Source organism: Hyperolius riggenbachi, chromosome 11 (genome assembly GCF_040937935.1).
Source record: "Hyperolius riggenbachi isolate aHypRig1 chromosome 11, aHypRig1.pri, whole genome shotgun sequence".
In the NCBI taxonomy this organism is placed as follows: Eukaryota; Metazoa; Chordata; class Amphibia; order Anura; family Hyperoliidae; genus Hyperolius; species Hyperolius riggenbachi.
Window position 1 is genome coordinate 38,185,875 of NC_090656.1, and position 14,082 is coordinate 38,199,956.

The 14,082-nt window shown below is 43.2% G+C and overlaps 1 protein-coding gene and 1 long non-coding RNA gene across 8 annotated transcripts in view; one reads left to right on the forward strand and one right to left on the reverse strand.

The window, feature by feature from the left end:
• Window positions 1–14,082, forward strand: part of LOC137538597 (uncharacterized) — an 887,672-nt gene that overhangs the window by 624,509 nt on the left and 249,081 nt on the right. The window lies entirely within an intron of this gene.
• Window positions 1–14,082, reverse strand: part of KCTD15 (potassium channel tetramerization domain containing 15) — a 98,473-nt gene that overhangs the window by 66,350 nt on the left and 18,041 nt on the right. Inside the window, exon 2 of the mRNA XM_068260873.1 lies at window positions 11,600–11,775. Within this exon, the coding sequence (XP_068116974.1) occupies window positions 11,600–11,763 (164 nt within the window). The 5' untranslated portion in view covers window positions 11,764–11,775. The remainder of the gene's footprint in view (window positions 1–11,599; window positions 11,776–14,082) is intronic.

The following is a 14,082-nucleotide window of genomic DNA, read 5'->3' on the forward strand; positions in this document are numbered from 1 at the left end:
CAGCTCAGTATCAAGTTTAGCACCAAAAAATAAGCAAAAACGCTAACATAGCGTAAAAATATCCTCTATTTATTGATAAAAAATGTCACATATGACCATAAAAATGTGCATCTAGCACAAAGATGTATACAATAAAACAGCAGGTAGCTTGGGATGCCTTAAGCTGGGTCTGACACACGCCATGCGCTGATGACCCGCGCAGAAATGTTTAGTATCTATGCCCCCAGTGTAGGACTTGGTGGGTCTTGGGGTCTAACAGGATCTCCACACTTTGACGCACGTCACAAGCGTTACCTGTACCCCAAAAGATGTAATAACCTCACCGCTAACAAGCTCCGCCAGAATCTATGAACAGAGGCTGCGTGTACCGACGTTCCGCGTCCGGTGACGTCACACGCTCAGCACGTCGCTCCGTAGCTCCGCCCAACGCGTTTCGTCACTATACCATTTCATTCAAAAATTGTATTACCTGGATTTAAACCAGTTTCCGTATAGCTGCCATTGCGCCACCCAATGGATAATCACCCAACCGACCATATGTGCAGATACTATGTATATGGGCCGGGTTATGATGCATTATATTGTGTTTTGATGTTTATGAAGTATTATCTATGTGATTGGCCGGCAGCTGGGACTGATAAATGGCTATAAATAACGTCGCGCCGTCAGCTCCGTAGCCCCTGATGAGTTGCATAGCAACGAAACGCGTTGGGCGGAGCTACGGAGCGACGTGCTGAGCGTGTGACGTCACCGGACGCGGAACGTCGGTACACGCAGCCTCTGTTCATAGATTCTGGCGGAGCTTGTTAGCGGTGAGGTTATTACATCTTTTGGGGTACAGGTAACGCTTGTGACGTGCGTCAAAGTGTGGAGATCCTGTTAGACCCCAAGACCCACCAAGTCCTACACTGGGGGCATAGATACTAAACATTTCTGCGCGGGTCATCAGCGCATGGCGTGTGTCAGACCCAGCTTAAGGCATCCCAAGCTACCTGCTGTTTTATTGTATACATCTTTGTGCTAGATGCACATTTTTATGGTCATATGTGACATTTTTTATCAATAAATAGAGGATATTTTTACGCTATGTTAGCGTTTTTGCTTATTTTTTGGTGCTAAACTTGATACTGAGCTGCACAGGAGCTGACGATACCCAGTCCACACATTGAAGACGGTCATCGGGTCGAGAGGCTGTGGGGTGGCCAATACCTCAGATGCTCTGACGGGCCCATACAGGCCGCCATATCTGGTGAGTGGGGAACTGAAGGGGGGAGTGAACCCTGATAACGACAGCTTCACCTGTTTTGATGAACTTTAAAGTGTAACCACATCATTGATGGACTTATGCACTAAATAATTTTTGTATGCAGCGCTTTTAACCTCTTTATACTTATGTTTTGAAAAGCTTGCACGCAGCTGGGTAGCGCTCTACATGTGAACAAATTTTGTTGTTAATAGATGCTTCTTAGTGGCTGAGCGCTCATCTATTTGTTTGAAAGTTATCTGGAGGACTGACCCCTTTATGAAAGGGTATGAAGTAATCATGGGGGACCCCCTTACAGCTCTGGCTGCTCCCCTGTAGTTATGCCCTGTTGGAGGCTACTGTACATTTGTATCCATGTTAGAGCATACGAGAGGAATCTGCGTGGGAGACTTGGGCGCAGGATAGAGCCGGTGTAGGGCTGATCCTGCTGCTGCACAAGTCCAGGCCGTGTGAAATACTATTCCCCCTCCAGGCTGCCATGGATGGTGGGGAATGAAATAATTCGGCTTCCAGCAATTGCTGGAGGCCGAATCATTGTGTTTTATAAGTAACTTCAGCTCCGTCTTCTGACGGCGTCGAAGTTACTCCCTGTGCGCCCAAGTCTCCTGCGCTGGATTCAATGTGTTCGCATGTTAGAGGGCACACCTCAGCTTAGATCTAAATCCGTGCAGGGTCCAATCTGCCCAACTCGACAGATTCTATCAGTTCACAAGACACCACAAAGACCAGCACTGGAAGACTTTTATGTTTGATGTGAATAGATTTGATGTGAATAGATACCAATGTAAACGTCTTCCAGTGCTGGTCTTCGAGGTGTCTTCGGACACCTTCTACTGTACACACACCAGATTATCGGCTGAGGCAGTAGTTATCAACCGCCTCAGCCTTTAATTGTGTGTGTGGGGCTGGAGGTGTGGCAGGAGCTAGTCTTGAAGATGTCCCTCTTTCTTATCTCAAAAGTTGGGAGATATGATGATGATTAAAAACAAATTAAAACTTCCCTGATCCAAGTGTAGCAAATACCATCAGCCGCCAGACCCTCAATAAGGAGTCATTCAAAGTAACACAAACCACTAAGCAAAAAATGGATTTATTTGAATAGGCAACTTTGCTTTGTTCTTTACATTTTACCTCAGGCCATTAAACAATGTGTTACTTTTCTTTTTTTTTTTGCTGTAATTTTTGTGTTTATTATTTCTGGACACAAACGCAGAGAAAAATGATGTAAAAAAGTACAGCAGAGTTTTCAGGCTGTCTGTGACCTTGCTGGATGGATAAACGTAGTTACACGTTAACTTGTGGGAATGTTGTTTCAGTAGCCTATTACACCAGAGCACAACCTGTCTGTGTTGCTATAAGCTTGTGCCAAAACATGTCACATACAGCCAGAAAACACAGAAACCCCCTCCGCTTCCATAATATGGAACACTGCTAATTAACTGGATAATTAGCAGCACGCAGCTAACGAAAATAAAACCTGCGCATGAGTTTAAATCTCTCGCCAAGGGTCAGGTGGGATAAGAGCTGCGGAAGGAATCTACAAGTATTTCTACAGAGTGTGCTGCACTTCTGCTGAAATCCTAAATACAGAGTCAGGTCTAACAAGTCCAAATGCTGAATGTTGCAGCTGACTTGCGTAATATTCATTGTAGAGAACAGGGCCGGCGATACCATAGAGGCAAAGGAGGCAACTGCCCCAGGGCCCCAGAGCCTGTAGGGGGCCCCCAGTGGCTAAAAGAGGAAAACAAATTTTTTCAAAAAGACCTTATAGTTTTTGAGAAAATCGATTTTAAAGTTTCAAAGGAAAAAAAAATACACATTTAAAAACCTGCTGAATTTAACGGTTAATAGCTAATCCACCTTAAATGCTAGAAACCCTAAATTTGCAGGATATATTAAGGAGACCCTTGGGAATAAGAGGAAATTTTTTTTTTCAAAAAGACCTTATAGTTTTTGAGAAAATCGATTTTAAAGTTTCGAACGAAAAAAGTATACTTTTAAATGCGGTAAATGTCACTTCTAGTACCTAACGGTAGTGTAATTTTACATGTATCAAAAGAAAGAGCAATAAATTTCCTGACGGGGTTTCCAGGGGATCCATACGCAGGTGCAGCGCTTTGGCCAGGCATCGCTATACAGCCGCAATATGGCTGTATGAAGATCCCTGGCATTTTTTCCTATTTTCCCAATTTTTTTTTTTTAATTATGTGGGGTCCCCCCTCCTGAAACTTTTTAACCCCCTGTCCCCCATGCAGGCTGGGATAGCCAGAATGTGGAGCTCCGACCGATTGGGCCTTCACGCCCTGACTATACCAGCTGCAAAAAAGGTCCCTTAATGCCGATTTTTGTTCCGGGGTATCTGTTGGGGGGTCCCCAGGTTTCTTTTGCCCTGGGGCCCCATTGTTGCTTAAACCGACCCTGGTAGAGAAGGTGGTCACTGTGGGGATACCGCGGTCACCTGTATGACAAGCAGAGGCCAGGAGCCACATGGTGCAGTATTGTGGAGTATTAGCTGTTAGATTGTAGTACAAGTGTATTTATACTCACAAAGGTGAGTTGCAGTCCCTGCAGCCACCGTATATCGCCAATCGGGAAATGACCATCCCCGCTCTGTATTCCAGGTCCTACTAAAACTGGATGTTCGCACTCCTGGTTGGTCCTTCTTGGTTGTAGATAACACCACACCCGGAAGGTGAACACCTCCAAAGAAGATGTAATGTATAGTACTGGGGGGTGGAGGCGCCCAGTAATAGGTAAAGAAACAAAAAATAAGGGGGAGGGAAGTGTCTTTACAACTTCAGATGGAAGAACCCAAACCACAGGGTTAATGTAAAAAGATGAAATTATTTATTCAGCACAATTAAAAGGACAACGCGTTTCACGGGTCTCGGCCTGCTTCTTCAGGTCAATACTAGAGCCTTTAAAATATGGTCACAAGCATGGACGCCAGAAATCTGATGTCCATGCTTGTACAGTTTTAAACTGATGCATTTTCAAGCTGCATATACTTCCATAAAAATTTGCATAAATGTGCATCAACACGGAAGAATTTGCACGGCGTGCACAACAGGGAGTACGGCCGGGTACCCATGGGAAAGGGGTCGCGCCCCAGCCCAAGCGCCCCTTTGACGGGTGAGCTAATTAACTAGTCCTATGTAATAAAACCTGTCTCTGCGTCCACATGTGTCCCTGTGCTCGTGCCTCCAGGTCTGACAGTTTGCTGCCTGTGAACCTCATTGCATTATGGGAAATAAGAGCTTTTTCCAACTGCCAAACAAGCAACATCTCCCTGTGTGTATTTACTTTGAACAGCGGAGGGGGATGGGTGAACGGAACGCGTCTGTGTGGGCGTTGTGGGGGGGGTGGTGGTGGTGGTGGGGGGGGGGGGGGAATTAGCGGCCATCTCCTAGCACCCTTTTTTTTTGCTAGTTGTTAATAATTGCTGTGCACACTTTATTTTGAGATCTATAAAAGGAAAGCTACCAGAAACGGGGCGAGGAGTGGTTTCCTGACCTGCTTCTCAGGGGCTACAAAGAAGTTTGGAGTTAGAGAGCAAACTACAGACCTGTCACCAATACTTTTTATACTTTTTAGATACATATTGCAGAATCAAATTCAAACATTTCTTAACGTGCTAAGACCTTAAAGTGAACCTCCGGACTAAAAATCTACTCAGCAGCACTGAAAACGCTCTGTGTTTCTTTAACAGTTTCACAGCACCAGAATTTTGTTTTTCTTACCAAAGCTGCAGCTGCATTTTTAGCTAAGCTCCACCCATCAAAGAAAACTGCCCGGGCTTTTTTCCCCTGATACTGTGCAAAGCATGATGGGATTTCCTATGTTGTTGTTCACATTACCTAGCAACTGGGAGGGGGGATCAGCACACAGGACAGTTGGAACTGTGTCTCATGCTCCGTCACCTCCTTTCAACCAAAAAGATGGCTGCCCCATGAAATCACAAACATTTGCCTGTTCTTTTAAAAAAGGGTGGGTAAGAGATTATATTACCTATCTATTTTAATTAACACAACTAATGTAACTTAATGACAGTATGTTTGTTTAGGCTGAAGTTCCTCTTTAAGTTTCCTTTCTGTGAAATACATTACAGCTTGATACATACTTTCGATTAGGATTGGCCCATCGCTGACCAATTTTACCACCCCCAAGTAGTATGAGGGTTTATCTGCTCATAGTATTTAATATCTGTTGGCCCTCATGCTACATGGAGGTGGTAAAATTGATCAACGATTGGCCAATCATAAACTGTTTACCGAGCTTTAGACTGTAACATATTATTCTCCCCCAGACACTGGTCAGTTTGCTGGCATGACCTGTCTTATGGAAAAAGTGGCTACCGGACACCTGAAGTGAGATGCAGATTGCCTGGCAGTCCTGCTGATCCTCTGCCTCTAATACATTTAGCCATAGCCCCTGAACAAGCATGCAGATCAGGTGTTCTGACTAAAGAGGGACTGGATTAGCTGCATGCTTGTTTCAGGTGTGTGAATCAGATATTGCTGCAGCCAAAGAGATCAGCAGTACAGTCAGGCATTGTGCATAAAAGGAAATAAATATGGCAGCCTCCATACACCTCTCACTTCAGGTGTATTCTAAGCACTGCAAGATCCCATTCTTGACTATTGCTGGGTAATGGTCTCTGATGTCTGTTGTTGTATGCGGACACACATGATATACCGTATTCCACATGCATATGGCAGATTACACGACTCCCCTTCCATCTGCCACAGCATGAAGAGGAAAGCTGAACCGAGGTGGACATTCCTGTTTGTGAAGCAGCCAGAGGACGGCAAGGCCTGAGGGCTATGGCATTGTGTCTGCAGATTTGGCCCCCCTGTGATATCTGAGCTGACACCTGAGGCATTGCAGGCAGAGAGATTATACAGCAAGGAGGCTCTTATTATGTGAGTGCTGCTGATGTTCTCACAGCCCTTACAGGAAATAGTCTGCAGAGCTGGGCATTGTGGGTACGTGTATTTCCCATGTCAGTGCTGCCATCGGCCCAATACAAAATACCAATACATTAACACTAGCGTGTGCTAGTATTGTAGGATACATTACAAAGCTGTTTACATAAATGAAAAAAACATATAAAATACTTTACTAGACCTCAGCCTTTCTATACTTAAAGAGGAACTGCAGTGAAAATAATGTAATGAGAAAAAGTGCTTCATTTTTACAATAATTATTTATAAATGATTTAGTCAAAGTTTGCCCATTGTAAAAACTTTTCTCTCCCTGATTTACATTCTGATATTTATCACATGGTGACATTTTTACTGCTGGCAGGCAGGGCCAGGCCGAGGCAGAGGCGAGAGAGGCTCCAGCCTCAGGGTGCAGTGTAGGGGGGGGGGCGCACAACTCACTTAGCTATCATTTGCCTATTGTGTTTAAAGCAGAGAGAAACAAGAAAAGGGGATACATGGTAGTGACTACAAGCCAGATAACTAGAGATTAAGGTGTTGGGGGCCCTGGGGAGTCTCTTACTCTAATAGCAATCAGTGTGTGACGGCTGGGGTGGGAAGATGGGGGGGGCGCACTTTAGTGTCTCAGCCTTGGGTGCTGGAGGACCTTGTCCCGGCTCTGCTGGCAGGCGATGTCTGTGGATGGAGATGATACATTTTTGGCAGTTGGAAACAGCTGTTATTTCCCACAATGCAACAAGGCTCCCACAGTGTGACATCACACTGTGGGATGGGTTTCACCACAACATCAGCCATACAGACCCCCCCCCCCCCCCCCCCCGATGATCGGTTAGCGAAAAGGTAAAGATTACTCATGGGAAAGGGGGTACCAGCTACTGATTGGGATAAAGTCTAATCCTTGGTTACGGTTTCTCTTTTTGCTATCAAACATCTTTACTGAAAGTGAAGATAAGCAATACATACTGGTTGACATTTCACTACAGTCATAACAGTGGGCTACTAAAGTGAAGAGTGAATATCAATTGAGTAAACAATAGTATGTTACGGCTTTTCTCTGTAAAGGGCACCTGACCAGAGAGGCATGTGGAGGCTGCCATATTTATTTCCCTTTAAACAATGCCAGTTGCCTGGCTGTCCTGCTGATCTATTTGGCTGCAGTAGTGTCTGAATCACACACTGGAAACAAGCATGCGGCTAATCTTGTCACACTTCAGTCAGAGCGCCTGATCTGCTGCATGCTTGTTCAGGGTCTATGGCTAAATGTATTAGAGGCAGAGGATCAGCAGGACAGCCAGGCAATCTGCATTGTTTAAAAAGAAACAAACATGGCAGCCTCCATATCACTCACACTTCAGGTGTCTTTAAACATTCATCAGCTCAATCGGTTATATAGCCATGCCCGTTTTATATGAGAAAAGTCTTTTAAATTATAGTATATTTATGCCCCTTGAGACTTCATCTTAGCCTCATCTTAGCCTCTCAGGCTGTGACTTCATCTTAGCCTCCTCTGCAATTGCACGCCACATGTTCTCAACGCTACCTGTCTGTACACTGATCGGTGAATGGGAACATGCGTTCCCAAAGCTGAGCAAAGTGCCTGTAATCAATAATCACCAGCATCAGTGAGATACCGGTGGTCACTAACAAAGTGAAGGTAAACATACATACACATAACTTCCTGTGTACTCTTCGTAGTACACAGGAATAAAGTGGGGGACATCTAGTATCCAAATAGTAAAATTAAAACAAATAAAATCCACCATTAATTAATTAAGGTCCTCCTCCCTCCATAGGGCTGCTTGAAAAATACCAAGAAACCCCAAATGTTGTTTTAGTTGGGGGGGGGGGGGGGGGGTGCTACAAAAAGAAAAACAAATAGGGATTTAAATCAACTAGGAGCCAGTTTTCAAGTGACACTTGAAACAAACAGTAACAAAAGTTTCGTTTTTATTTTCAGTTATATAGCTCTTTTTCTATAACATTGCATCATTCTCTAAAATTTGCAGTTAACGAACCAGACTCTGCATTTTAAACTATAAAACAGAGCAGAGCTAATGACCCTTTGAACTTCCTGGCAGTTAAATATTATCTGAAGTTGTCTCTCAGGGCCCATTCCCACCAGTGCAGAAACTAGGCCGAATCTGCAGAGTTTCCCCGCAGGCAAATCACTTGGGGAAACTCTGCCCTACGAAAGAATGGCGCCGCCGGCCGAATCGCTTGCCCTAGTGATTCGGCCGACATTGCCATCAGTTTTCATGCGGGAGGAAGCAAATCCCATAGCCGTGCATGGCATGGCTTCTGGGTTACGTCTGTGTACCCGCAGACCCGGACGTTTCTTTGTATAAGTGCTTCAGAAAATAGCACTCTAGCTGACTAAAGAGAGCTCAGAGAAGCTCTTCTGCAGAGCTAACAAGTGAAGTTTCTTAACTCCTGTACTGGAAACAATATGAGACTCATATCTCTGCTGCTAATGTTGTATTTCTTAGCTGAACTACACATACAAATCATTATATCATAAGTTTCTTTTCACTTCAGATTCCCTTTAAATTTTACGATTTTTCGCAATAGTGGCCCTTTTAAGTACATGTAAGCACATACAATTAAGTACATTTTTCCCGGAGTAAAATGAGACATAAATTACTTCTCTCTTATGCTGCTGTTAACTTGCAGTAGGTAGTAGAAATCTGACAGAACCGACAGGTTTTTAGACCGGCTCATCGCCCCATGGGGGATTCTCAGGGATTTCTTTATTTTCAAAAGCACTTAGTAAATGGTAGTTGCTCCGTCCAACTGCCAAAAAAAAGTGTGCAGGAAGGCTGGCCAGCATCATTGTATAAATCTTTTTCAGGGAGTGTCTTTATAAAGATAAAGGCCATGCTGAGAATCCCCTATGGAGAGATGGACTAGCCCAAAACCTGTCAGTAATGTCAGATTTCTATTACTTGCTGTGACAGCAACATAGGCGAAAGGCAATTTAAAGCGGATCCGAGATGAAAAACTAACTATAACAAGTATTTTGTCTATATATCGTATCTAAAGTTTAGTTACACAGCAAATCTAGCTGCAAACAGCTTTAATAGAAAATGATTATTTCTTCCTGTGATACAATATCAGCAGCCATGTTGTTTGTAAACATTACACAGAGGCAGGCTTATCTGCATCTTGAGCACTCAGCCTGTGAAAAAAACCTAATCCCCCCCCTCCTCCCTCCTCCCCTCTGCCTCTGAAATCAATGGCTAGTAACACCACCTCCTCCTGCCCAGACTGAGCTCCCATGAGCCCTTGCTACTGCCAAGGCTCTCTGAAAACCTGTGGGCGTGGTTTATTTCATTTATAGGGAATTAGAGTATTAAAACAAAAACAAAAAAGTATTTGGCTTGAGGAATGCCCTATAAACGATAGGAAAGGAACACAATTATGCAATGAGTAAAAGTTCACCTCGGATCCACTTTAAGGCTCATTTTACTCTGCAAGAAATGTATTTCTTATTTGCATGTGTTTACATTTTTTTTAAACGTTACACTTTTTTTTGCGATAGTGGTTCTTTAAGCTACGTCTTATGATGACACGTAGCTCAGCAATATCTGAATGCAATTACAAGCACACTGAGCAGCAGAACAGCCAGATCATGCTAATTTCACACATCCAAGCTCATGTAAAGAAATAACTATTTTGAATTTAGCAACCATAATAAGTCTAGAGGCCTGGCGGGAGCACACCGATGAGGATTTCCTTTTTAATTTGGAGAGATCTGCTTTAAAGGACAACTGACCTGAGAGGGACATGGAGCATGGAGGCTGCCATATTTAGTCCTGCTGTTCCTCTGCCTGTAATACCTTTAGCCATATATCCTGAACATATAGCTAGAAGTTAGGGGCAGCACGGTGGTGTAATGGTTATCACTCTCGCCTTGCAGCGCTGGGTCCCAGGTTCCAATCCAAGCCAGGGCACTATCTGCATGGAGTTTGTATGTTCTCCCTGTGTCTATGTGAGTTTCCTCCAGTGACTCTGGTTTCCTCCCACATCCCAAAAACATACAGTTAAGAGAATTGGCTTCCCCCCCAAATCGGCCTAGACTACAATACATACACTACACAATACATACATAGACATATGACTATGGTAGGGATTAGAGTGTCAGCCCCTCTGAGAGACAGTTAAGACGATATACACTGTGCAGTTCTGCGGAAGATGTCAGTGCTATATAAAAACGACATAATAAAATTATAAAGAGTATAGAATATGGATAAAACACTGGAACGGTTTGATTCAAAGCAGGAGATGACTTATGTGAAATGCCTTGCTATACCCAAAGTCAAGTTTTGTTTATTGAACATGCAAGAATGTTCAGAAATGAGGGGTCGTTCATTACAATTCTAACTCTTGGAAAGAGAAAGGGTTCTTTACAGTAATTGTAGCAACTCCAGTAGGGGTATATTTTTGATCCAGGCTTATGTGAGTGATTTTGTGAGGTCTGGAAAAAGCATCCTATACTTTCAGACAGTAATGGCCACAACTGCTTCCTGTGAACCAAACCTGCTACATTTTGTGAGAGGCTTTACAGATTTGTGTTGCTTTTGTAACTATTGTAATCATTACGCAACATTAACAGCAAAAGGCACAGATGACCTCACATAAGCTTTTAAATCTACAGTATAGCACTACTCTTGTGGAACAAAATAACACAATTGCCTTCAGGACAAGTATATGCATTGCAAAGACTCCGGCAGATGTTCTAAACATCACCTACATTTTAGCTGTGCTGTATGTCTCACCTTCCAAAGCCCCCGTGAACTGACTAAGCACGGCAGCACACGGGCTGCGAGCAGACATTTGGCTTAATGAATTCCCTGCAGCAGCGAGCACAGAAGGAGATCAGAACCTAAACATAAAAAGATACAGCTGATATGTCCATAAACGCTGAGCTATCGCTACAGATGCCTGAACTGATTATTCAGAATGTCTCAGAAATCCTCGCTGATTGCAGGCAGAGCCACAAAGTCATTTTCATAACATTAAATTACAGGAAAATTTTTTTTAATGCAATATGCAAAATCTTGTATTTAAAGCAGAGTTATTATTTAATCTAGCCGCAACCATTCAGCGATAATTGCTCATCGTCTCAACGCTTTCAACTTGTGAACATTGAAATCCGATTGGCTGCTTTCTCTCTCAGCATTACTCTTCGCCTGAACAACATTCTGCCAAAACCAACCTGATGCTCTTTATCTGCCATCCTCACTCTACAGTTCAGAAACCTGCTTCTCTAAAGAAGGAAACCCATAGAAATGATGTCAAGGCATTTACCAAGTCAAGGGACGGTTCTTGCATGGTGTTCCCGGGATGGATGGCATAACAGCATTGGTCATTCGGACAGAGTAATAGGACTTACCTGGAGTCGGGGTACTTGGTCAGGGTGGCGAGGCTGCTGGTGTACATGTGGCCCCCTACATCAATATGGACGGGCGCGTTGGATTTGGTGAGTTGGGCCGGGAGCGGAATTCCTTGCGATGCCAGCGGAGAGACAGGAGAACGCGTTAGAGACAGGCGGGACATCTTGCCTTCCTCCTGATCACAAAAGACAAAAATAAAAAATAGATGAAGAGGGGAAAAAAAACCCTTCAGTTCACTCAGGCAAAATTTAGTGATGTGATCACAGTTCTAATCAAATCATCTTTGCCTTCCGTCTGATAATACATTCCCCCTTACAAATTATTGCCACCGCTGCAATTAAACCTCTTTGCATCATTTTCTTTAAAATACCAGAGGGTAGGTGGAATATGCTTATTAGCAATAAGAAACCAGAAACAGTTTTTTTTTTCTTCCAAGGTGTCAGCCTCGAGGGGCACAAAACAAACTGCAAAATTTCTAATTAAAGGTCGTGGGCTTACGTGTTAGATGTGAAATATCCCCTGACAAACGTGGAGCCAATTTGTGAATTGAGATTCAGGGTTTTTTTTTTTGCAAGTGCGTCTCAATAACAAGACACCTCTAAATTAGAGACTTCCTGGAGACTTAAGGCATTTATATTCTACGCGGAATCGACATCGCGTTGGATCACCTACTGTAATATTTCTCAGCTGACGCTACCTACCTGCGCACAAAATAAAACAATGTGCATGCAATTTTTATTTTTTCACTTTAACCCGAGGAAGAGGCATACAAAGGGGGAACGTTTTAAGAAGCGTAATAAGCAGGGAGCAATCTGACATCAATCTACCTGCCAGCGCCAATTGGCATGAGGTAACGTTAAGGATGCCCAAGATTCCACTGCTTTGATGTATGCGTGAACAAAAAAAGTCTAAATTGCTACCAGCTGCCACGCATTAAAGTACAAAACCAAAGTTATCTGGGACCCCCGTACAGTGGGACGGAGACGTTAACCCTCTCACTACCACGTTTGCCATGCATTCTCTCTGGTTCATCTATCCCGCCCTTTTTTTTATACTTTTTTGAAGACATTCAGTACTTAAATATATTTTTTTAAAAAGTCAATATGAGAAATATGCACATTAAACATAGAATTATATATATATTTTTTTTATTTTTTTACATTTGTTGGCTGGATCATTTAAATGGTCAACCTGAACCTCAACTTTTTTTTTTTTTTTTAAACCAAACACAGCATACCGTATATGAATGTTTTTAGGTTCGCAAGAGATTGGACTTTATAGTCATCTTGTTATAGACCGCTAGCCGCCGAAGTGCGTCAGAAAGGAATGTCCTCTCATCCCATACAGGCATTTATTAAAACTTTTAATCTGCCATCAGATGCTGAGACACCTTCTTTACTCCTGATCAGGCTCGTTGAGAACTTACTTCCGTTAAGCAATCAAGATCATGCCTTATTTCAAGCATGACTGCACCAGCAGGTTCTTGCTTTAAAATACTTCAACATCTCATTCTAGAGGACTGTCGTAATAAAATAGTCATACGATGCTCCTCTTTGCAAGCAATGGTGTCTTCCACACTTCTGCCACTTTAAGACTCTGTGTATATCCATTAGCAAGAATAACCTATTCTAATGTCTGAGGCCTTGTTCACATTGCGTTCCGATCGCGTTAGGATTCGCGTTGGGCGTTTTTTGACGCAATTTCTTTTGCGATTCCCGGCGATGTCTGTGCGTTGGGCATTTTTGTAAGAGTCTTTTTGGGCTTTTTGCGATTTCCAAGTGTCCTAGGCCTTATTGTTAAAGGGAAAAGGACCTATAAATCCCGGAAACACTTCACATTTAAATTGACAGGGAAAAAACGCCCACGAAATCTCTGGCAAAAGCGCTTTTTGTAGCGCTTTCCCTATACCTCCCATTATCGCAAAATCGCCCGGAAAATGGTCCATGCAGCGCTTTTCAGATTGGAAAGCGAACGAAACGCCCCAATCTGAACTACGCATAGGAAAGCATCGTGTAAGCGATTTCAGGGCGATTTTGACAAATCGAGCTGTGGGAGGATATCAAGATCAAAGTGTGTGCAATAAAGTTGTTATTGTTTGAACCAAGATAAAATGGAGCATGAGGCCATTTAATACTTGCTTTGCGATTTTTGACAAAAATCGCCAGCGCTTAAAAAAATGAAAAAGTGCCTGTAGTAGTGTGAATGAGTCCTGAAAGCTTGATAAAGGACCTGTTGAGGCCAGAAATGGACTAGCGCCGCCACCATCCTACATCCATTATCTATATCAGAAAAATAATTTGAACATTTTTGGTGAATGTTAGTAATGCCCACATGTTTTGAACTGACCTGTCGTCTCTTTCCCCTCAAAGAGTTATTTTGTAAAGAGCTATTTCAACAAGTTGGGAGATGATGGCTGTTATTGTTATGCGGGGAAGCCCTCCTCTCATTGCCCAATCATTACTAGCTTCACAGCCAGCGACAT